The sequence below is a fragment of the Opisthorchis viverrini genome (assembly GCF_000715545.1).
Source record: "Opisthorchis viverrini unplaced genomic scaffold opera_v5_191, whole genome shotgun sequence".
Lineage (NCBI taxonomy): Eukaryota > Metazoa > Platyhelminthes > Trematoda > Opisthorchiida > Opisthorchiidae > Opisthorchis > Opisthorchis viverrini.
Genome location: NW_008751847.1, coordinates 974,280 through 1,000,752, shown reverse-complemented (window position 1 = coordinate 1,000,752; position 26,473 = coordinate 974,280). Strand labels below are relative to the sequence as shown.

At 43.6% G+C, this 26,473-nt stretch overlaps 1 protein-coding gene across 1 annotated transcript; it reads right to left on the bottom strand.

Annotated features, from left to right (window-relative positions):
* Positions 1–4,282: 4,282 nt before the first annotated feature.
* Positions 4,283–20,566, bottom strand: T265_07895 (hypothetical protein; the record flags this gene model as incomplete). The annotated part of the gene is made up of 2 exons (XM_009173545.1): positions 4,283–4,658; positions 19,322–20,566. The coding sequence occupies one exon, from the start codon at positions 20,468–20,470 to the stop codon at positions 19,322–19,324; it is 1,149 nt and encodes a 382-aa protein (XP_009171809.1).
* Positions 20,567–26,473: the final 5,907 nt, after the last annotated feature.

The following is a 26,473-nucleotide window of genomic DNA, read 5'->3' as shown; positions in this document are numbered from 1 at the left end:
AAGTTACACGTCATACTTGACAGTTGCATAGGTTTTCATAGTCAGAAAGCTGTCAAGTTGTTCAAAATTAGCAAACAGAAATCATCACCAACGTAACGCCTGAACGACAAAGTTTTAGAAAAATTATTAGAAGCTTCCAACCAATCCCGCAGAATGATTCGCCGCTGTGTGAGTGGGGCTTTCAGTTGTAAACCAGAAATTCTGACTGCCTGAAGAGCAGAGTACATTTTCCGCACGTAGTCATCCTTTTTCATTATGGCCACACAACATTGGCTGCAATCGTTGCAATTGTTGTTGATTGCCTGTTAATGATTCACTTTCGAACAGAACTGTTTCTATTTTGGTTCGACAACTAACTTGAAGTATGGACCAGCTTGAATCGGACGTCACGCGCATGCTATCAGACTGTCAGCTGATCACGTATTCATTCAGCCTCAGCATAGTGAGCTCGGCTGCGCTCTTAGGAGGGGGGTTTAACCATCATTCCAAGTGATGATACCACCCGTTGTGTACCAGTACACTTATTGTCCATCAAATCATGGACGAGTTTCATAGGATCGTTAGGATTCTGGTCACATTTGGCAGGAGAATTATGTAAGTTTGTAGGCGGACGTACTGCAGGCGAGAAGTAGTCATTCTCGACCAAACATGTGAGGCTCCGCACAGCTTTTTAAGGCTGAATCACCGGGAAGGTCAGCAGGATTATCCTGAGCCTCTAGGGCTTTTTTTATCTTCTCCTCGCTGGTAGACTGCGATCGCACAAAAGCTGGATGAGCGGCGGTAGAAGGAATATATCTTTCATAATCAAACTCCTCTCAAGTGCTGAACTGAGGTGCCTTCAATCACAGTCTTGCACCCGAAGAAAGCCAACATGCAGTGAAGTTGAGAAATTCTTACTTCCTTGTAGATGCATAAAGGTGAATGGCCGTAAAATACAATGTACAACGTAAGAATTCTTATTCGTCCTTCAAATCTACCGTTTCCTTGCGACAACAGAAACACTTACATCGGTAGAACAAATCGACTTTTATCAGGGGGCGTGGCTTTACATACCTCAAAAGGATTGCTTCCGGCAATGACCCAATTTCCCCCAAATGACTGGTCACCAAAATACGTTCGCGGATGGTCGCTTGCCGACTCCCTGTTGTAATCTGGTCATCAGGTAGATCTAAATATTGTTGCGCAACTCAACATCTAAGACCCCATTCATCAGAGAGAGGGATCTGTTGATGAGATTTCATCCAAGAAATACTGTGCCGTGCAACTGATGGTGATGAAGCAAGCACTTTCTTTTACGCAGATTTCTCCACCCAAAGTTATTGGACAAATTTAGATGGCTTTTGTAAACAACCGGCGGTTTGAACCAGATCTCAGCCTCTCGACTTCCCCTGTCTAGGCATGGGCAACCAAACGGTATCCCAGGCCTCGTGCTTCCTTCGGGTGGCATGGCGGCAAGATACCGAAAGGGTGTTGCAGCAGAGTGACTATTTATTATTACTGTACTGTTGTTATTTGGAAATTAGTCTATTCTTATGGATTGGTGATTAGTACTCATTCTGATTTACACATATGTGGAAAAGCGAGACAAATTTGGTTGGTTTCATTTGTTGAACAAATTTAAGCTCCTGGTCATTAAAGTGCCAGGCAGCCCAAGGTAAACTAGGAAACCAGAAACGTTCATCGGTTATTATGAATTTGCATACGAACATTAGGAACTATGATCCCCCGATAAACTCGCTTGCGTCCTCTGGTAAGGTCTACTTGAGGTCTAGCTGTGAATGAGCACCTCATGTTTTTCTGCATTGTGAATTTGTTCCACGTATGACCGGCTTGCAGAAGGATGAGAACAGCCGGATGTGGTGACATTAATACTTCACAGGGTTTTCCACGCATTCTCCTTGCTTACTCTTTCTCTCTCTCTCTCGTTGTGAGGAAGACTGACATTAAAACTACTAGCAATGTTGTGAAATGTAGGTGGCTCGGGTGCGCTGTTTGGTTGTTGGTCTGTTCGCCGAGCTTCGCAGTCGGATTGCAAACGTTTCATCACCAATCGAGGTGACATCGTCAGTGCAGGGTTGAGTGGGTGAATTCCTCCTCTTCTGCCTGTGATTATATAGTTTCTAAACAGTATCTGGTAGCTCTGGAAACGGTCGTCGTGTATTTTGATTGGTCTTCTGTGAATCTGATGTGGTCTCAATCTCCTGTGTCTGGTTGGTTCGTTGGGTGCATTCAGTTCGGCAGTTCTGTGTGTGGTTGTTCTGCTGTGATTCGGTCGTTTCCTTCTTGCTTTGTGGGGTGGGTTTTGCTCATTTGATTGGCCTTCTGTTTTTCGTGATTGTCTTCCTTTGACCCAATTAGTCCGTTGGTTGCCGTTAGGTTTCTTAGCTCCGAGTCCCGTGACTGTGTGGTTCTTTCGCTCGTAACGGCTGATAGACTGGGTCAATGTCGATGTGTTTATTGATCGAATTGTGTGTGGAGTACCACGCCTCGGAAAATTCTCGCTCCGGTTTTGTTCTTGCGTGAGCGAGTATTTGAACACTGTCTCAAGTGAACGTGTGTACTCCTCTGTCTTCGTGAAGTGAGACGAGTGACATTGGGTCATGTCTTCTGCTAGCAAGCTTGCGTTCGTGTATTCTCGTAGCAAGTTTTCTTCCCGTTTGGCCAACATAATGTTTGTCGCAGTCGTTGCATTCAAGTTTGTAGACCACGTTAGTCTTCTTCTAAGCATCCAACCTTCCCTTTGGTTTCGAGAGAGTTCTTCTCAACGTGTTTGTTGGCTTGAAGTCAACTGGAATTCCATGTTGCAGTAGATGTGCAGTCATCTCCGCTACGTTTATGATATGCGGCAGCGTAATCTTCCTCTGTTCTGGTTGTGTTGACGGATCCGCTTGGTGGTGGTCTCGTAAGCACCTCCATATGAAATTCCTCGGGTAGCCGTTATTTCGGAATGTCCCGAAGTGTCTTCGTTCTTTGTAATGTACTACTCATAAGGTTGCTGGAAATCCATCGACAGCCCACGACCGGTTTCACCCTTCTTGGGGCTCATCAGATAGGCGTAGTCCCCGGGTTTCCGTCAACCTTATGTTCTACTTGAAACCAAATTGCACGAAATTAGCGAATATACACTCATCTGCAAACTAATTTGGTTTTTTCGAACATCATAAACGAGAGATTCAGTTGGGTTCTAGGTGAGTCTTTGTTACGAGCACATCTAGGAACTAATTGCAAGACAAGGAGCGGATCGTGATGTACATACAGGTACATAATTACTGCGGGTGCAATGGTGGAAAACTGGTGCACGCACAATCGTTTTGAGTGCTGTACTCTCGGGTGGGTCTTGTTCCACAGATGAAGATTCTCAGGTTATAGTACCCTCAAAGGGGTGCCCCAGCTTGAACTATCCAAGTATCCTCATCTAGCGAATTACATGACGTCACGAATTTAGACTCCCACTTAACGTAATTTAGCTGTCTGACTGAAAAGTTAAAACCTTTCCTTCTCATAAAATAGAGGGTTTCGATAGCATGGAGAATTCGTACCGCAAAAAGGGGGCCCGAAAAATCTTGTGTCCAGGCACTAAAGCTGTGGTGCAAAGATGAGCAAGTTCAATCACAACGTGGAAAGTGGAAACCGCAAGGATAGTCTTCTTGGTGTGAATTGTATGGGCATTTCTTATGAAGTTGAACTACTGTTCTAACCGTTTGATAATGCAAACTATTTCTACTTAATTGCAAAGTCCCCCGAATGTATTTGTGACTACATTTTTTGCTATGGGGTACTCGAACGTCAAAGAAAAAGGAACTTAGATTTACCAGGGTTAAGCAGAAACGGAAATCACCATACGATACAAATGGATTCAAAAGTTGAACTGAGAAAAAGGCATACGAGTGAATTTTACATGAGGACTGGAGGGTTTCCCCTAGGCGAGCAACAACTGTCTGCTTTCTCACTGCATTTCATCATGTTGCATTACGCCACATTCAAGGAGGAAACAGTCGACCTGGTAACATGCCCGACAGATCACCCAGTCTGATTTCATCGCCAGTATCGACTGGGAGCAATGAAGTTATCTGTAGTCCGTGTCAAACGAAGCTCATAGCAGGTCAGCTGACATTCACTGACCACTGTGGTTAGTGCGCTTATAAACAAATAAGGCGAGATGAACAAAAACACCAGCCGCGACTAACCCACCTCAGGTGTACGAACCTGAACCCCCTTAAAGTTCCGAATTTCCTCAGCTTTACATCGAATGGGTAGTGAGTAACAGAATGAGAACACAATATGTACGTTCAATAGCATCTTGAGATCAGGACAACAAATCTTATCGATATGTGGAGAGTAGACCCAAAGCGAAGTGGTTCCTTTGGAGTTCCAGTAGAAAAAATAGAGGTGGAACCCTGATTAGATCATTAAGTGGAATATGACAGTTTGGGAGTATAGCAGATAAACATAACGAAAAGGCGGATACAGATACAAGTAAATAGAGGTCTTCGCTGAAGATGTTAGGCTGGTGGGTCTTATTTCACTTTGGTCAGGCAGACAGTCCAAGAACCAGTTTTGTCCGACGGTGACGTGCCGGTCAGATCAGGATTACACCGGGGTTCTGACGTCGGGTTCACATAGAAAGACACCGCTGTTTCGGATTCTTGGCTGTCTAACTGTAAAGTAACAGGAAAGAGCCGGCATTTCAAAGCGATCCGAAATATGTGCTAATGAATCAACAAAAGTTGAACTTTTATAAACTAAAAGTTCACAAGAAGGTCTGATCACTTTTAATCGTTTGCACAAAAGTCGAAAGCACATCAGCGCGCTAACAGTTCTTCCACGCCTCGTTCTTTCTTCTGGTAGAGCGAAAGAGTGAGCAAATGAACACGCCTGGCTGGAACTCATAAAGCAGGGGTAAAATCAACTTCGTTGTAATGTTGCCATCACAGCAAGATGAACATATTTCTAAAAAAAATGTATATAAGACCTGAGTTATCGGACTTGAAAAAGCTAAATGCGCACAAGCTGTAACTTGAGTATGATTGTCGGGCAAATGCGGTTGATAAATCGAAAATACTAGTGTGTGATGAGCCCTCTACATATTTTGCCCTTCCCAGCCAGCTTGCTGGGTTCGAGCTTTCGAATTCTTCCACCGAAACAAAAATACTGTAGATATTCATTCATATTAACGTATCACTTTCTGTAAAATGACGTGGCTTTTGCCCCCCACTTGAAGAAATTACTTGGATTGGAGAGAACTCACTGATAATAGAAAAGAGGGCAAGACAACCAGATAAGATCGAGTAATTATTGTTCTACTAAATTCTGTTGTGTCTACTCTAGCCCTGCACCATGAAATTTGTTTTCTCGACCTGTGTCTGTCTCTTACTCAGGCCGAATCTGAATTTCTCCTGTTCGATGTGTTTTGAGTAGCTCATCCATGGAGACACAAAATTAAGTGTTGTGGCACAACCTCGTTTGCAAGAGACATACGTTAACAACAGTGAGTTGGTCTGTAAAACGTTGGAGCAGGGTTAAACGTACTGCACTACTCATAAGGCTGTATATCGGGATATCCCGAATATTGTGTGTACCAACTGAAACACGGGGCAATCTGGTGCAGCACATTCTCAGTTGCTTAGAAACATCATAAGAGAGGGATTCAGCTAGGTGAGTCTCCCGTCAAAACCAAATTGGTATGCAATTGAGTGTATCTCGCTACTTAGGGTAGGGTTATTTATTAGGGAAGTATATGACCTGGCCTAAGAACCGATGTGAGTGTATTATCCTGCTTCAAGTACTCTGGTATTCACTGAGAGCTGACCGTTTAATCACACCTTGAAGGCTTAATAGGCTTCAACCAAATGACATTTCCCGCAACCGCACCACTTGACTTAAGCTAAACTCGTCTAACCAAAGTCTGGGTTTTGTCACGAAAAATAGGGACAGGTCACACATGTTGAAAAAGACTGCAGGGCAGCCTTTCACAAATATAGGGGGCGAGATAGCTTAAGTGGTTTGAGCGCGAATTTACTAGTCGGAAAGTCCGTGATTTGAACCCGACCTCTAACTCTCGACTTCCCCTGTCTAGGTTTGGGCAACCTGGCAGTGTCCCGACCCTCGTGAATCCCCCAGGTGGTATGGCAGCCAAGGACCGAAAGGGTGTTAGGTCGCCCTCGTCCTACACGTTAAAGGGTAGAAACTCAAATGTCAATGAGTAACTCCGTTAAACGGATTCTACCAGTTGGTGACTCTCATATGAGCAGTTCCAATCACGAACGTAGCCAATTCATCGTACGACTAGTCTTCAACAGCTGCGAATATCCAGACAATATGGGCAACTAAACACACCTTTAAAAATACACGGGTTCACTATCCGCTAGATCGAGTCAGGGGATACCGGACCGCTTTTTCGTTTTGCTCGCACATTTTTATCCTCAAAGGTGGTCACTTCTACAATACACCTTCGGACATCCCTCACTAAGTTTTCAGTTTCTTGTTTAACTGAAGAGCAAAAGGTCATTACAGAAGGAACATTAAATGGAGGTCATATGCTCAATAGCATCGAGAAACCATATTTTCCGTGATAAGGACTGATTAGTAATTTTCAACTAGGGCCATCAGATTAGTATAACCTGCCCCATGTGGTAAACTTGAAAAGGACTGCAAAATTAACACATCGCTGTTGGAGGACATCCGTTTTTTGCATGGTTCTACGTGTGCTGCACTGCACTTGAAAATGACAGTTGTGACACTTATTGCGCTTTAATTTCGATAGTGCTGTTACTGGTGAGGCGGATGAAGTGAATTAGGATCTAACTTTGACAGCATGCACAGCAGGCGTGAGCCTGTGCGCAATCGATTCACTTTTTTCTCCAGAGATGATTGTATTCCTTAAACTTCGTGAAATTCATAAGGTAATACAAACAGCATACTGATCTCAGTTACATTCAAAGGGAACCCTCTACAAAGTGTCCTCGGCCACTAGGGCGTTCAGCTGCAACACCTTTCGGCTTCTGGGGACCATGCCACCCGAAGGCAAGTTCGACTGCTGGGGTAATGTCAAATTGCCCAAGCCTAGACAATGTCCGTCTAGACGCCCGCAGTTGGATCCGGGACACGGACCAAGTGGTAAACAAATTCGCGCCTTAGACACTGAGCTATCTCGAGCTCGGCCATCCGTCAATTATGGCCCATTCTGGACACCCCCCTCCTCTAGACCTTTTATTCCGCGAAAATGCGTTTTAGCCCTTCCGATAGTTTCAAATGGGACTGATTAGTCCAAGGGTCAAAGGCTACTACAATTTTTCCAAGTTGAAATAAAAAATGAGTTATCTTTGTGATGTACTACTCATAAGGTTGCTGGAAATCCGTCGACAGCAACCTCATGAGTAGTACATTAAAAAGATATACATGTATCGCGATATCTCGAATATCGTAACGACTGAAACATAAGGCGGCCTGGTGCAGCATATTCAGTTGCCTGAAAACGTGACGAACGAGAGTTCCAGGGGAGTCTCTCGCAAAACGAAATTAGTTTGCAAATGAGTATATATTCGCTAAAAATTATTTAGTTGAAATTCGAAAGCATCTGGGTTCAAGGAGAACCTTCAGATAGTGACATCAATTGTAGCATTAAACAATCCCAATCGACCGTTTAAGCAGATCCCATCAACAGTCACTGCTGTAAGATTTTTATCTATCGTCGTGATAACAGGTGGTGCGGAAAGTATCAGAAATGTGTTGTACACACAGTTTCACTTTCCTTTTGTTTGGTCGTTACATCCTCTTTACTCAATCGAACACATTCATAGCTTAAAGCTCCGGGAATAGCGGATGATCTTTTTATAACATGCACTTCACTTTGTATTGCTTTTTGCGAATTTGGTATGAAAACTGGATTTTATCTTGCCATCCACAACCGAGAAAATGGAGAGAATCTTAGCTGTTTCGAGTTGGTAAATAAAACAAAAGTGCACGAATTCTGTCCCGGTAAACATGGACCACCAGTGATTCCATCTGAAAGATCGGGAATCCTGTGTACAGTCCTTAAATGACTAACCGTCATGGAAAGTACTTCACCTTGCGACATAGGCTTGGGTAATGGTGACATTTATCATGCTAAACGCGAAGGATAGACGCCCTGTCCAGTCATTCAGTTGGCTGAACGATAAGCCGTGAATTAGCCCATGGGAAACAACATAAAGAAGCGCAGATTACCACTTGTCTGTCCTTTGCTAGATTCCCAGTGGCTTCGATCATTCTCCTTGGAATTAGTCGCGAAATTGTCAATCGCAGTGAACAAGCAGAAAACCGCCCATCCAAACGAGATAACAACACTTCTGTTAATTATCAGCTATATGTGTCGTGTTTTGCGGTTTACGCGAATTTCAAGTAGCCATGATGAGATTGCTCACAGGACGGTGTGAAATCAGCCGGATCTTTCGGATGGAAATCAACGCAGAGGTCCTAAAAAGTGCGGGTGGTTTTTCTTATATCCTTGTCAAGTTTTAATACACAAGGCTGTGGGAGAAATCCGCACAAGATACAAGGCAGTTAGTGATGAAAGCAGGGTTGAAATTTCTAGCTTAGGCAAAGTTTAGGGATCTCTCTGGCTTGGGGAAATGGATTGCATGGACTAGTCAGAGCATCAAAATTCACTTGGGAAACAGATCACTACTACGTGTTCGTGGAAATCTTGGTGACCTAGTTAGTTTTAGGTAGGAACATCCTAGGTGACTTCGACATGGTTGAATGCAACGTGTCCGTGACTCGGAACGGAGCATAATCTGAAGTTTACTGAAATTAAATTTACCCTCCTTTACTAACAGCAGCCAACAGCACGATCTACAAGAGCTTCATTGTCAGTCGACTGAGTAGTATCTACACTTTTGCGGATCAAATTCTATGTGATTGGCAATTAACCTCATCACAATCCCCTGCTGTCCACGTACGGTTGTGCCCTCTCCGTTTTACGTATCTGACCCCATTGCTTTCACTCACACCTCAATCCCATCGGTACAAAAAGGATTACAACAATTTGTTTTTGAAAATGCCTTACAAACGTCGCTTGAATAAGGATGAAGCTTGTATGAGGATGAGGTTTCAAATGGACGTTGTATTTCTTCCATCCATTTCTCATCCCCACAACTGCTCAACTGCGCTGACCATTTTCGATATTGTTGAATTCCACACATAAAGCTCCACTATCGTCAGAATTTTTGCGAGCTGACTAGCAGATGATATTTTTAGGTTAGCGAAATTTACTCATTTGCAAACCAATTTGGTTTTGCGAGAGACTTACCTGGAACCCAGCTGAATCTCTCGTTTGTGATGTTTCCAGGCTTTTTGTCTTGATAACGACTGACCATTCCTTAGCATGACTTCGTTTGCACGGTTCACGCAAACAAGCACACAAAAAGACAGATGCTAGCAAATGATGTCAGGTTAACACGACCCTGTGTACTTTGGTCAGAACGCAGAGGTCAGAGGTCATGAAGGATCTGTTCCAATGATTACCACGGTTGCCGGAACGGATCTGAGTAAGACGCAGCTCTTTAGGTCTCCGCGACTAATCAATGAATAAAACAGATCGAATAAAACTCGACCGCGAAAAAGCGCTGGTGTGCCAGATCAATGGATACCCTACAGCCCTGCTCCGGAATTAAAAAAATGTTTTCCAACACTGAGCGCTTCGGCTTTTAGTAGCTGATAACTCCACAGAAGGAACTTTATTTCACTATAGTGGGATACTGCATAGCCGGAATGCTCCCGCTAGACCAGCTACTTAGGAAACATCTGTTGTGGAAGTTCTATCCGGCGCCTGCTCGGAGCGCGTGTTTCTTTCAAAGTGAAGAGAGAAAGATGATTTTGAGAGTAAAACTACTCTAGTTTTTACACAAGCTGACAGATCACTGATTATCTCCTTGATTGTATACCACCAAAAGATGACTATGAAGTTCTGTTGATGTGTAGTCTCACAGAGATCGGACGAAATGAGGCACATCGACGAACTTCAGGTCGCAGGTGCAGCGCGCATCCTGGATTACTAGCCTTATTCCAAAAGGCACATGAGTTGGTCAGCAAACTATGAGTGGTATTCGATTTTCTTGTGTGCCATGGATCAGAGGCTTCAAGTTGGTCTGCTTAGGAAGGATCTGTCATGCCATCTGGCGGATATGGTGGCCCAATTCAAATGAAGCAATCTTGGTTGTACAGGACCCCTAAAGAATGTAACATTTCAGAGAGCATTTCGCTTCTGTCGCCACCCAGGGAATGTCTATTTCTGTGCATTGCTGAATCAACATGATCATTTCACGCTGGCTTCCCAAGTGTCCAAACTCTCAGAGAGATTGGAGGGCAGCTAGTTATGGCCAGGTCATTGGAAGGTTAAAAGGCAGATATCTGATGTCTCCAAGAAGCCCGCCAACGGGACTCAAACTTGGTTACCCATTTGAATTCTTCGTTGGCGGGTCGCACACGAAAAGCCGTTCGCTTTGATTGACTCGTTGAACAACAACGATGAGCCAATAGACTTGATCGAATTAGCCACTTTCCAAGAGTTGGAAAGAAGGGTTACTAATTTCCTTTGCAATACAGGAATGCTTCCCACTGCCTACCAGATGAAACCGCTGTGACACCATTCAAGACGGGTTGTTTCAGTCCCCGGATATGGCATCTAAATTCTAGCGAAGTGACTTATTGTCAAGGTAATGCTATAGGGCCGTTGACCGACATATGCCAAAAACACACGGACCAGTGCATTCTACCCATGATGGACTTGGACGGTCTATCGTTCCACATGCATCATATCGATCCGATACGTTTCAAGGACACCGGTCAATCCACTTCAAATTTTGTTGCGTTGTCTCGCTCTAATGATATCTCCGCAGGTACTGTTGGTGACCAACCAAGTACAGGCACACCAAGAAAATATGTACGTTTGCAAACAAAACACCGAATTGGTTGCAGAAACCCTAAGTTTAATTCAACCTGTGGTGAGTGTCGTGCTTTTAGATAACTCAGTTTAAACAACTGTACTTTGTACAACGTTATACCTGATCTACCAGGACTGCACAGTTCAATTCAGTTTTCGGTATCTAGTCCGGTTTTTGGGGTTCTGGTTTAATTTGAAAAAATGTTACGTACCTGTACTGTTCCCACTGAATATTGCAGGAATGTAGCTTCACCTAAAAAGGCCCCTGTTCAAAAATCGCTACCATCATTTGACGTTGGGACTATAAATTTCGGAAAGCCCTGAGAATGGGCACTCTAAAGCTGATTCCGAAAGCACACCACTATCCATTAACAGAGCACCCAGTTTGCAGGGATGAATAGATGAATGGTCTCCACTGTGCATAGTTGGAGACGCTGCTAATCGACGAGAATTGCATTCTTGTTGTCAGTTTGTGTGGACGAATGTCTCTAGGTATGGGCACCCTGGGATCACTGTGGTAGGCTAGCACGGAATTCCTTCCTCATTCAATTCCAGCCTTCACGCTGGGACTTTCACATAAGTTATGTCTGTACGGCAGTTAAGCATCAGCGTTTGAAGAGTGATGTTGTGTTACCGGAGGCGGTGATGATGATGATGATGATGATGATGATGATGATGATGATGATGATGATGATGATGATGATGATGATGATGATGATGATGATAGTGAACATTGGTTGTTTAGAATAACTGATTTAAGACAGTTCGTTAATGCAGCTCACATGCACTACTGCAATGGCTATTTCAGCAGCTCACAGACAGACTTAAACCAGTTCCGTGTCTTCAGAAACAGCTGCTTGTGAATATTAGACCGGTCTGAACCTAGCCCACGAAATCCCGCAGTGCCGCTTCTACCTGTTGTCTGGTTTTTGGTAACCCAGTTTTCATCAGTGGTAGCTTTGTAAAGACGTCTAAAAATTTATTGATTATTTTATACTGAGAAGCCGATATGAAGGGCTTTCTTACATGTCACTATCCATCTTCCAGCTGTGTTATGTGAAGAATAAATTGTTAAATTTCTACTTCCAGAATAGCTTCATATCTAGAAGGACCTGTTTGTGGGTTGGAGTTGAAGTCTTATGATACAATGTAGATATCAGCTACTCTCGCCCCGGTTAGGTTCCCGATAAGGTCCTCTACATTTTTCTGACGAAGGTGAGTGCGTATGGAAGTAAGAGGGATAATTCACGGTGAAGTTTCAGATTTTCTGGTCTACCGGGAACTTTGTATCAATGTCAGATCAGGCATGTCTACAGTGGCGTTCTCCAGGAGTCAATCTCCAGATCTACTGTTTGGAACTGCGGTAACGGTCTGTTCACAACGTGTTCAGTCCCTGTTTCGACATCCCCTATATCATACATGTGCGGCCTCGTATGAGGTACTGTACTTTGTACGACAGGGTAACTAACAACGGCTGTCAGAAGCCTGGTAGACGTGTGCACCATGACTATAGGCCTGAGGTCCTGAATCTACTCCTTGAATATAATCATTAAGCCAGAAATAACCTGGCCACCTTCAGAGAATAATGGAGGAAGAGTTTAGGCCTGCATCGTTGGATGACTGCTGCCTCACGCCGTATAAGAATGAAGAGGACAGTGTTTCATTTTCAGGTAAAAGAAGCTCCCTAATACTTTCGAATTGTTACAGCGAGCTGGAACTCACTGTTTTCTGTGGAGCTAGAGCAGGTTAAAGACAACAGTTCCAGTTAAAAATTTTGTAAGCCCCCGAGGAACACGTGACACCACTCAAATCAGGTGGATGAGGAGAAAGGATTGAAACCTATTCTCCGACTTCATTTTACGAATTGTATATTGTATACGGAATGCAAGACCTACTAAAGTAAATCTGGCCTTGAATTTCCCTTAGACTTGCGGTTTGCGAGTAGATGTACGCCAGGATCAAGCGTACCTTGAATAGGATAAAACCAACCTGGAACATTGTGAGAAGAAACACAATCAGCTGCTGAACTCATCAGGAGGAGTGCTCCGAGTTGGAACAGACTACTACCAAGAGTACGCGTAAGCTGTGGCAAATTTAAATTTGCGGAAACCGAAGCAAACATCTGATGGGCTGCATACCAAAAAAAGGTAGAATTTCCCAAACAAATTCAAAGTACAAAAACATGAAATGCTGTGACGGGTTAAAAATGCATTCGAAGAATTAAGAGCCCCTCAGACCTGTGCAGTAATCACATTGATCCGTACTCTATATAGAAAAAAAGAGGCGTAACAAAAAATGACGCAACAAACGCAGCAGGCGTCAACATCATAAATCGATAAATTACCGCAATGCTATTTTATTTCGTCACGTGAAGTAGATCCGGCACAAACCTATTGATCGGTCCCGAGATTTTGGATAATTTTTCACAAAGTTTCTATAGAACGGAGACTTTTTGACTCCAAGCGATTTGATTCCCACCTTGGTTATTCCTTACTGCGTATTTTAATAATATACACATCATAAAACATCATAAAACGAGAGATTCAGCTGGGTTCCAGGTGAGCCTCTCGAAAGAACTAAATTAGTTTGCAGATGAGTGTATATTCGCTAATTTCGTGCAATTTGGTTTCAAGTAGAACATAAGGTTGACGGAAACCCGAGGACTGCGCCTATCTGGTGAGCCCCAAGAAGGGCGAAACCGGTCGTGGGCTGTCGATGGATTTTCAGCAACCTCATGAGTAGTACATTACAAATATACACATCTATTTATAGTAGGTCCCCGGCAACCTCCCCTAAGGAAAAATAGCCAGTTCGCTCGAAATCAATAAAATCTAGATATTAGCGAATATACATTCATTTGCAAACTAATTTGGTTCTTTCGAGAGACTCACCAGGAACCCAGCTGAATCTCTCGTTTGCGCGTGGGCTGTGATGGATTTTCAGCAACCTCATGAGTAGTACATTACAAATATACACATCTATTTATAGTAGGTCCCCGGCAACCTCCCCTAAGGAAAAATAGCCAGTTCGCTCGAAATCAATAAAATCTAGATATTAGCGAATATACATTCATTTGCAAACTAATTTGGTTCTTTCGAGAGACTCACCAGGAACCCAGCTGAATCTCTCGTTTGCGATATTTTCAGGCAGCCGAATGTGCTGTACCAGGCCGCCTCATGTTTCAGTCGCCACGATATTCGAGATATCGCGATACATGTATATCTTTGTAATTTACTACTCATATGGTTGCCGAGGTTATCGAGAGATTTTCAGCAACCTTATGAGTATTGCATTACAAAGATCTAGATATCTTCGGGCAGAATATCAACACCCCAAAATAGAACATGAGATGCTGGTCCCCTGAATAAAGACTGATTTCCGCTAAGTCCCCACACAAAGTTTCTCTCTGGCCAACCCCGAAGGAAGGGAGTTCATCCTTAAGGTGACCATGGTGGTGATGTGGTTTTTTAGTGCCACACGTTCGTAGCCGTCACTCACTGGAAGCTACCTGGGCGACAGTTAATAAATTCTACTTTTGGGCTGGCCCTACAAGGTTGCGCCGAACAAAATACGGCTATTCTCCCGGGATTGTTCCCTGTAGAACTGAACAAATGCACTCGGTTGGGAGTAAGTGCCAAAAATGGTTTAAAAAATCCCCCACCACATGCAGACGAATAACTTGCTTATGTTCGCATTATTTTTTGACTACATAGAGCCGAGCTCTCAAGAGATCGGATTCTAGGTTTCCTGGTGTTATGGCTATCACCTTCTTAAAGGAAAGCTCCTTGCTTCCGAATTTTTGGTTGGCCCGTGATTTTTCTAGGGGTAAGGACCTCTTCATTAGAGACTATCTTAGGAGGAAACTACCGTTGATCGGTCTCATCAGGTGGTGCTTACACACCTTAATGCGCAGTTTCTTCAAAGAGTCTCATTGTGGTAGCCAGAGATCAGACCAACTGGGCTTCTTCCAAAGCCCTTTGCTCTGTAAATGGCCAGAGGTATCGGTGCTTGTATCATCCACATTCAGTGACTGAGGCAACATCGCAAGAGGTTCACAAGACTGCCGAAACTCGCGAATACTTAAGCTGGCTCGCAACTGATGACAAACTGGTTTAAGTTTTACTCATAAAGTCAAAGAACGCTCCCAGGTTTTGTCTTTTTGGGGCGCATCAGGTAGGCTCAATATTCAAATTTTCATCAGCCTTGTATCCTTCTAAAACCGCGAAAAACACGTATTTATAGTTAAACTGCTGCCAAAGCTGGCCGGCTGAACGCTTCGTTTATATGATTCTTCAGTTAAGTGTGCTATACAGTGGCCATCTCATATTTCAACTCTAACGATATTCAAATTGCTAAAAATTACGGGAAGCCCCAAGAGCGAGCTGTCTACAATTTTCAATGAATTTACGAATGATGTTTAAGTACATTGACATCTTGGGATGGCCCAGTATTTAAAGCGTGGATTTTCTGGCCGGGAGGTCCGTGATTCGAACCCAACCTCTCGGCCGCTCCTGTCTAGACTTGGGCAACCTGGCAGTATCTCAGCCCTCATATTTCCATCGGGTGGCATTGCAGCTAGGCACAGAAAGGGTTTTACGGCTGAAAGGCTACATGGAAAACCCCATTATCGTCCCAACTGAAACATATCTCCCTTTGAACAGAATATTAAGGTGAGAGATTCAGCTGAATTTCAGCTGAGTTTCTCACAAGGACAAGCTTAACTTGCGAATCGGTATTTATTGCAACACCACAACACCATCTGGCTTGTTTGATCTGATGGGCCATACAGTGTATATACCAAGTGACAACACATCGTAATCTAATACGATTCAATATTATGTATACCACATTCATGGGAGACGATTGGTCACCATTGTCCTAGCAGACCAATCGGCTATTGAGGACGTGGGCAGATAAATTGCTTGCCAGTTTCTGAACAGATTACTAACCGGAGTGGAATTTGGATACACAAATAGAAGAGGAACATCGGGACCTTTCATTGAGTTCCCGCAAACACAAAAATCCATAAAGCCTAGGAGAAGCAAATGGTGCCGCAAGGACCAGTCAAACTAGATTTATCTGCCCCCGCCTTTCAAAAGACTGTAGATTCATTCTCGCAAAGTAAACTTTCAAAAGCAGATATGGCCGCGTGGAAGCCGTCCAGAACATTCGTCATGAACGTTTCCGATCTTGTGGTTCGAAGTGCACTGGGGAGAGCTCGTGATTTGGGGGTTTGTCACTGGCCACATTTCAAGCTTTCTACCGTTTTAACAAGTGCATATCAGTGCGATAATAAAACGCACGAATTCATGCCTAGATCTTGATTTTCCCCAAGCGCTGTAAATTATGGATGACCGCTCAACAATGACTACAACAACAGTGCTGCACCAGAAAGGCACAAGAAAAATCACCTTATGATAGAGCTGCATTTTACTAAACATTACTTGCTTGCATTGTTGCCAGTGGTTGTAACTGCGATTTAAAATTACTTTTTAACACTAATGAAAACTGTGACTGACCATCTACTGCACGCCTACTTCCACACTCAGTGTTGGGATCGAGGTGCGGATGAACGTATTCTTTCTTTACCTCTCTACTCAAAACCGATACTGACCATGTAGCTGACCGATGCATCGGTCATCACGGCTAACAACCTTGCGCCTTACTCTCTTCTTCCCTTGATTGCTACTCATTTGCCCCAGGTAGGCGCCCCACGTGCAGGCTATTTGCAAGTCACCTTCTTTGCCTATTTGGAAATCGCCTGACAAAGTCGTCTACGAAGATAAAATCGGTGTGAATACCTAAGGAAACCATGCGTTGGCGATGGTTGGAAGTGTATGTAATGCGAATGTGACCAATGAGTGGCCCAAAAATAACAACTGGATGCCATGTGCTTTGGTCACGTGTTCTTATCGATTACCAACTGCCAATCCAGAACGATCAGATCTTCAACTCTATCTCTGACCAGACACAATAGAAATCTGATCACAGACAATTCCATGCTGAAATAGGGTCAATTGCCTGTTTCCACATTTTGATGTTTTTCGTACATAGCTGACAATGTCTAAGACGGCGAGCACTTCAAGAACGGACAAGGATATTAGCTTTCTGACCTCGAAATAACCGTCTACCAACCTCCAAAACTACAAAAATACAGCACTTATTGTGGGAAGCCAATCAAACCATACTGAAAAATGGCCAGTCTTGTGACAAGTTCAAATAAATGGCATGACTATAGACAGTATTCTGAATACCCATCAACTTCATTTTTACCGATCAGTATAACCTCCCAGCATTATTTAGGTTGTTAAAAAAACAGTGTGGTATCAAGGACACTTCTTTGAAACCTTGAGTTAATTTCTATCCACAACTCTAAGCAGTCTTTGTGCGGCACACAGCTTGAGAATGTTGTAAGCGAGATGTTCATTTGAGTATTTCGGTAAAGCTATCTCAACTTGCATGCAGATGCTCAACTTAGCTCTGCTAAAAGCCTCTTTCAAAGCCATGGTAGAAACCTTTGGTTGAAATATCCACGTGAATGAAAGCAAGTCAGTTTAGCGTCCCATGGATCCGCTAACCAGGTCTCTTTTCAGCCCTGGAAGTCAATCTATCTCTCATGCGGGAGAAAGAACGATTGGCGCTGTGCAGTACTAGACGGCTGAAGATGTTGGGTGTACATGTGTGTAGCTAAGGTGAACAGTGCTCACTCGCATGCGGTTCACTAGTGTTTCCATTCAAAATAATTGCAATCACCACAATCTTCGTAACTGTTCCTAAAGGATGGTGAAGCATGCTTTGTAAACCAGGTGACACTGAGTGAGCGGTGGAAAACTCCAAAATAATTTATGGGCTTACAATACATATTTTTCCCGACTTATGGAGTCAACATCGGCCGTCTTTGTATTACGGTCAGTTGGCACAATAGCATGCCAAAATTTGTAATTGTGAATCGATTCAGCTATGTCTCCTGATCCGATCGTGGAGTGATGCGTCGTAATAAACAGTTTAAAACTCAGGGATTCTTTTCGCGGTGCAGGTGACTCCAATTCGAAATTTTGAATCAGTAGGCCGATTATTCTCAGTAGTAATAGCAATGAATCCATCCGAGTCCTATCCAGAGAAAGCACCAACACCGAGCAGCCTCCATCCGCCATCCTTGCCCTGATCGAGATTTGCCGTTGTCATGATTGCAGTACCCCTGGTGTCGTGAAAAAAATCGGGGCCTTGTTACGGTTGTACTGGGGAGGATATTCACTCATATTTGGAGAATTTTTGTTCCTATTAGATTGATAATCTTGTAGTTCCCATAAGCAGCAATCGAAACATAGTGACACGGGTGAAAAACGGTTCGAAGGATAGCAGCAATCAGTATCTGTTCTGTGGTTTTGGAACACTTGGAATGTATTTTGAACAAGCCAGGACACTTTTGCCTTGCTATGGGCGATTCCAGGATGAATATTGCTTTAGAGTGCGACAACATAAGTAGTTTCTAGTGTACGCAGAAATTCATAGACCAAACTCAAGTTGTTACAAAATTAGTTAAAACGCACTAGTGGGTTTACACTGTGTTTTGTCTCCCGTGTGATTCGGGCCACCAATACCCTTTACCATTCAGTTAAATCATCCTCGTGACGGCTTACACGTAGTTTGCATGTTTTTTGACAGAGCGAGATGGCTCAACTGGTTAGAGCGCGAACTTACTGACCGGAAGTCTCGTGGTTCAAACCCGACCCCTGCCTCTCGACTTCCCCTGTCTAGGCTTGGGCGACCTGGCAGTATCCCAGCCCTCATGCTTCCTTCGGGTGGCATGGCAGCTAGGTACCGAAAGGGTGCTACAGCTGAAAGCTTGTTCTTCAACATACTAAGATTGCATATTTGGCGTGAAGCTGATGGCTGAGGGGATCCTCTCGGCTCCAATCCCCCGAAAGCTCAACGAAATACCCACGTCGGTGACCCCATAGAGTAATAGTTTATGCGTACAGAACGTAACAGCTAAGATAATCTTGTGACTAGACGTTTCAAAAAGATACAAGGGTCACGTTACTTTTTGTCTATTAAAATAAATTCTGAGGGTTGATAAATTCTCAATATGCAGTCGTGACAAGTGCTTGTATACATTCGCCTGCGTGGGTTCATGTCGAACATTGCGAAAGCAAAAGTATTTGCTTTCCAGCAACTTCCACATCTAAAAACCTAAGTTCCCCAAATTACGGTTTCGCCCCAGGTACGGCATGTACGACAGTGTACAAAATTTCAATAACTGTCTCGTTGTCGAATGGTTCTCAATAACTAAAAATTCAAGAGTCCTAATGGACACTTCGAACCTTTACCTGATGTAGTTTGCCAAGTGAAAACATAGCAACTATCGATTTTTCCACGAAAACGTAACAATACGAATTGTCATAAACTCACCGGTTCCAAGGAAACCGCACGTGCAGGACGAATGGAATATATTACCACTCCGACAATTATGCATGTAAATGCAATATAGTAAAGGTAATGGAACGTAAGTTGGAACACGAATATCCCCACGATGAGGCCATAAACGTCAGCGGTGAGAAGGGACAGGTTGATGGTAACCGCACTGACCCAAGTGATCGTGAAAGCCATGAGCGAATCCAGAGTAAAGGCTGCACAGACGTAACCAGCCAAGCAAATCCCAGCCTTGGCCGGTACCAGCTTTCCAGATAACGTCTGCATGGTAAGAAGCTCAGTGAGCTTCTCGTGTTCCATGGTTGCACAGTAGAAACCACACAAGACGGAAGTCACCATGCTAACATTTGCCAGAGTATTGACTGCTCCGTACTTGAGAATCGCGTACTCCTGAAGTACACTGTAGGCTCCGTAAAGGATTCCCCCAATGAGTGCCAGAATGTCTCCAATCACGACATTCGTTTGTGCATCATTTTTGATCGAATTAGTAGGGTTGGAACGACCTGCCTTTTCTACCGCGAGGAAGTCCGCTCCGATCATCATAACCGCACCCGCAACACAAACACCAGCTCCGACGTAATGCGTCCACAGGTACTGATGGCGCAGGATGAGGAAACTGAGGAGCATTGCGGTAGGTATTCCCAAACAATCAAGGAGTTGTATGCTTGTCAAATTTGTGTAAGCATAGGCGGTCATGGTTGCCCATACGGAGTGAACCAATATGACCCCAATGGAAACATATACCACGCACCTGTTTAGGCGGCTGTCATTCGATTGAGTTGGTTCTCTTCTCAAATCGACATGTTCCACCATCACTGACCGGTTTTGGTTACGCTGAACTTGTACTGATAGTCGAGTGGAATTGTAAACCAACAGCAACAAGAAATAATATGGTAGGTTTTGTGCAAAGGGTAGGCTGAAATTCCAGTGTGATAGGAGTGCCGTGCATGTGCCCGATGCAGCCAGTAAGAGAGCCAACGTCTGACCCACTAAAAGAGACCAGACAACTCGCTTGCATGTTTGTCGTCGTTGCTCGCTATTAGTAAGGTACAAACGAGATGACTTTTGGTCATCCATTTGAACTAGAGCAACACTTGGTGAATCCCGTTGGCTCATGTTTTGCTTGAACTAAGTTGATGCGATCAACTTACGTAGCCCATCTTCTATCCGAAACAACAGAAACGTCAAAAAATGCAGCAACCTAGGTCTTTCTGCGACCATGCACTGGCGTGTGACGTTTAGATTCGCAATTGGTCGCGTCACGCACGCGATACCTCTCTGAAAGCTGATTGGCCAACAAGTCGATTCGACCTAGCACAGCAGTCGCACGCATTCATCAGTCGACTAGTGGCATGTGCGACTCATCATTGGTTGCATGATCCAGGAAGACCAGGTCAGTAAGATGGATGTGGAAAACCAGTCTTGTTTGTGCAAACGATTCACATCATTTGTTGATCTTAGAAAGCCGGATGAAGCTGGCTAACATAAATAAAGTGGAGCTACACGGACGGGTCAAGATGACTGAGTTGATTTGGGATGATAGACGCAGGAATCTGAGCTCGACGACTGACTGACTAGTGACTCCAACGGTGGCGGACCTCCAACAAAATTACTGTACCCATTATTGCACAGAGGTTGACACTGTCCCGAAGGAATATGGCGACGGATTGATGAAACGACAGAATAAAAACGGGATGGTTCTGAGTGACACAGGTCCAACACAGTTACATCTACAAACATGGTTACTGTTCACTAATCCTCGTTTGTCTAAAGCACCAACGCAAGACCACACGATAGATCAAGGTCTGTTCAATTGTTTGAGGAGAAACTGCTGGTCATCTCTCAAATTCTTGATACCAAACAAGCGGAAATCTTCGGACTGGCACTTAGTGATGTTACGAGCAAGCTGGTATTCTCAATCCTTAGCCATCGCCAATAGTTTTCTCCCTCTCTTGTTATTCGGTTGATCACTGACCCAGGCAATCTTAAAGAATTAATGACAGTCACTTGCCTGTCTCACTGGATCCATCTTGTCTATTGGTTTCATGAACAAATTACCACCAAAACGTTGGAATTGTTTTTTTTTTGATTTTTAGTAAACATCGTTGTCCCATATCCATCTTACCGTTCCACTAAATGGATGGGTGTTTATGAGTAGTAGCTTGCAGATATCATTCTAAAACAAGCAACTGCAGTGAAGAGCACTTTGTCCTCCTGCTGAAGACAGACCCTAATTTGGAAAATCGAATATGATCGTGTTGGGAACTTGAAAAGTGCACAGATTTTTATAGCATTCAGAGGAGACTTCTTGCTTTAACACCAGCGTTCACATTTATGAGTTCTCGTGATGTGCACGATGCAGACCACATTGTGTTTATCCAGAGCATGCTTAATGAACAGTTAGCATGATGAACAACATGCATCATTGTCATCTGTAGCTAGATGTTTGGGGTCACTCGATAGTTTCGACTAGTTGTCGATCGATAGCTAACTATTTCTCAGTACCGAAGGCTTTTTCACCCGAAGCTGATTACAGCTACTGATAGGAGCCCATCAGATCCTGTGGACTTATTCATGACATTACCGATCTTAAAAGGGACCTGTCATTCGTGTATCTGTTTACAACGTTTTTAGTAGGCCCACGAGCAAAAGCGACAAAAGGAACACACCAGAAGCCCTTTCATGTGCGGCTTAATGAGTCTTCGCTTTCCTAGGGGAACGATCTCTAATTGGGGCAGTCATCTTGGAGAAAATTCTGTAGTTAAATTTTGATGGTTGCATCACTATGGTGCGCAAAATGAACTGTTTCTAAGACAAGAAGTCCTTCGGCATCACATACTGCATTGTCCAAGAAGTATCGTTACACGCAGTTCTAACTTGTAGATTATCGCTTATCCGTTGAGTGGCTTGATTAATGATAGTCCATTAAAACTGTCGATTAAAGTCGATAAACAGCGCACACACACTCGACGGTAACTGACCGTTACCGAAAACACAATATGTGCATCTAGGGGCTGAGCAAAGATAATTTTGATCGGACAAACAATTGCCCCGTGTGTGAGGGGGACCCCCAGACTCAATGACCAGCAGCAACTTGCTGTCTTGGAGCGCAAGAGTTTTTAGCTTGCCTAGGTAAGATTGCAACAGTTTAGAATCTGCATACGATCAAATATGGAACTGTGGACTCATATCGTTTATGACTGCTATCATAACCATAGACCACCCGGATCCTCTGTATTCTACTACCGCAGCAAGAAATGCTACTTGTTTACTTGAAGGACATACTACTCATATGGATTTATTTCACTAGTTCTTGTTTAGCTTAGCTTGGGTGTGCGTAAACAGATAATGCCCCTCAAACGATATTGTGCGTGTCATTTTGTTCATAACAGTTAAAGAATTTTTGAGTTTGACCTCTGAGACAGCATCTTTTTACATACAGCACACACAAACGAAGGTGCGCTGGATATCTACTGCACTGCAGCCCTCTGCCTAACACTGCAGAATGGTAGATACGTCAATGAGCGCTTTTCATGCAGTTTACTGATTTCACGTAAGTTCTGTAAGCCCACGACAAAATAGGTGTAGCGATCGCAATACAACTGGTGAAGTGGTGCCCAGGATTAGATTTGGAAGCTCCATATTCACAATGTGAGATGTCTCATACGCAGACACATTTCGACCTCAGCTCATCCGTTCAGCCTACGACATAGCACACATTGTCAGAAGTGCTTTGTTCGCAAAAGTTCAAGAGGTCATATCACGTGGACGAGAGAGTAGATCAGTCGTTGTCTCAAGTAGCATCACTTAATGTCACGCTAGTGATGGACGCATTAGAATGCCTGGACACCAATGTGGGAGAGTAATAAACACGAAGAGTAACGTGCACAAAGTTAGAGTGGGACAAAAAGGTTTAAATGAGCTAATCAGTGAGGAGTACAGGTCGGTTAAACTCAGGAAGGAACAAAGCCTTATGATGTCCAGCTACCAAGCGACAGTAGTATTAGTAACTAGGTTTCGTCTGAAAGGAAGGGACATAAACAGTTAATGACAACAGCTTCATCAATATGATGAAGTAAAAAACAATTCTACAAGCTGTTGATGAGCTTACGCGGTGTTTGCTGTCAATCAGGTACTGCTACGTAGACCTCCAGAGTCTATCAGTGCCTGATTACCGATGCCAAGTAGGGATATAATCGGCCTGCCAAGAAAGTTTTGAAGATATCCATAATCGTACGACATCCTGTTGAGTCTCCGAAAGGGAACTTTATATTGTGCGTGGGTTTGATGGTCCCGAATTTGAAAAAGGGAGTTGCGCTTGAAAGGCTCACGAAACAATTCACACACAAGTTGGTAGAACTATGCAGCAAACTTCACTTGTTCACATTATTGAGCAGCAAGTGGTCAAGGTCCCATAACGGCGACCAGAAAGTTGGTTCGGTAGTGTGGCTGCCTTCGTTCCTTCCCCGATCAGTCTCCTGATTCAGATCACACAGACATCGCGACGAAACGAGTCAGGGCAGAACCAGTAGACGGAGCATGAACGCAAATGGGTTAGTAGGTTGGTGACACACACACATGCTATCATGCCAGTGTCGGACGCGGTGACATCAAAATGCCATGAGTTTAGACGCAACACATATCCTCCCAATTTCGCATCACGCCAATTATATCTGAATCTGATGCACTCACCACTAACGTGACACGAGGTGATTCTACTTGAGACAATAATCATTCTCTCTTCCAAGCTCCCCAAACCACGTGACATGACCTTCTGAACTTTTGTGAACAATACATTCCCGATACAATCTGTGTCATATCACAGGCTTAAAAACTGGACCAAGGTCAAATGATGCTTGCGTATTACATCCCATACTGTAGATATGGCACCTTTTAATGCAAGGCATTAGATCTTTCAACCCAGTGATTCGGTCCATGGAATCCGAGAAGGCGCCGGACAATATGCCGCAAAAGTCCAGAGACTAAAATTACTGTCGCGCCGCCGTACGAAGTATTCGTTTTACTTCGATGCTGACAGCTCCCAATAAGGAAGTTTTGAACCTGTGAAAGGCTCAGGATCGATCTGCCCAGTTTAGATGATTGATAGTCACAGTTCGACAGATTAGGACCCAGATGAACGTGGAATTTCCCGAGGCTATAATACACTCAACATTAATGCCATCACTTGTTCATCATTCGTGGTTTCATTGCTGCACGGCAAAGCGCAATCCGCAAAGCAACAGGAGAGATGCGAATCGCATAAACGGAATCGCACTTACTGATTCCTCCAGAACTGCTTCCACACACAAATCCTCAATCAGCACAACTGTCGGTCAGTCGGAGAACATCACATTTCAAAATTAATATTCTGTATTGTCCATATCCTAACAAAGAGCTAATAAATGTTGTCAGTGAGTTACTCAGAACAACTGTTTTTAACATACCATTTTCCATACTGAACTGATATATCAAATCGTCTGGCGCTGAGTCGCAAGAATTTCGAATTTCCCGAAGTGATTTGCAACCGAACTTGTATCAAAATCCGATATAAAACACGTATCTGTCGGTGTTATTCATTAGATTTTCAGTATACAAAGAATTTTATGGAAACCAGAGCTGAATTACGGTGATAAGAATAGAGTAAGTCCGCCGTTTCTTGGCTTTTTATGATTTGGGTAGAAAGGCACCTTTGATCACCATACATGGCCACAAATTTCGCTTATATTGTAAAGTTCATTTGAAAAGGAAATTAGTACATAACGGATTTACTAGTGTTCGCTCGCTACGCCCGTTTCGGTGGGCTGCATTTAAGTCAAAAAAATCAAAAAAATAGTGAGACCGCTTTTCCAACACTATGATTTACCGAACTATCATCAATAACTGATACAAACTCGGCCCATCTGTCGCCTTAGTTCATCCACCTGACCCTCGTGTCGCAGATGATCTGTCGCGAAAGCCCAGGATTCGCGTTCATTAATTAGTCACGCACCTCAGAATTTTGTGACAGTGCTTTTAGCAGCGTTTCATCCTCCATGAAAAAATAAGGCCAGACACTGTACAATCGATCGATTCAAGCAATGAGGTCTCCACCGGATAACTACCACAAGCTTCATCACTTGCAAACGCCACGCAACGTCAAAGGCCTCTAAAAATGACTTATGCCGCTATATCGTGCCGTGTATTTTGTGACAGAGAAAATGGGATATATCCAGCCAAGATGCAACCTATCAATTCTACTCTGTTTCTCCACATCCTCAGCTTCCTGAAGCTCCATTTGCTTCCCCAATAACTTTGTGACAAATGCATAAACGTTTTCAGAGACATCTTCAAACTTTTTACCACCGCTCTATTTTTTTCATTCAACTTACTCATCTCTATCCGATGTAGGCAGTCTATAAGCATGAGTTGTGCAAGCCTATTATTTTTTAGACGATTTCAAACACTGTGCACTGAGTTTTCTAGCGGTCTTTTGTTGGACGTTTCAGAAAACTACGTAATTCCTTGTCTGGTTCTTTTGTGCGAAGTGGAAACCGACATACAATGCCCGTTTATGAGTAAACACTAAAACTCAGTTTCAATCATCAGATATGTTCAAATATCGCCAGTAGTATGACCTTCTCTCAACTAAAACAATAAATATTTCATGCTAAAATCAGTGGGTTACCCAAATAAATTTGTCGGAATTTTTACACACCCAATACTACTAACATAAGGATGCTTAAAATATTTTTTGAAGGGCCACAATCGGTTTGACCCTTCTTGTGGCTCGTCGGGTGGGCGTCGTTTGTGGGCTTCCTTCAACTTGATTTCCCAAACGGACATCAAATTGTACGTAGATACGTTTTTTGCGAACAGATTAAACGTTATTAGGGGACAACTGAGCATCAGCTAAATCTCTTGTTTGTCGGAATCCTTGTTCACCTATTGAGTCAATAAAAGCAGCACACACAATGCATCCACATTTCAGCTTCAAGTGCTTCAACCTTCAAGGACCAACAGCCCTAAAATGGCATTTCTGACGGTGCAAGTCGCACACTTGGTAAGTGATCAGGTAGCTGTTGATCTGTTCGCCGAGCTTGGCAACTGACTTGCCAACGTTTCGTCACCATTGGACGAGAC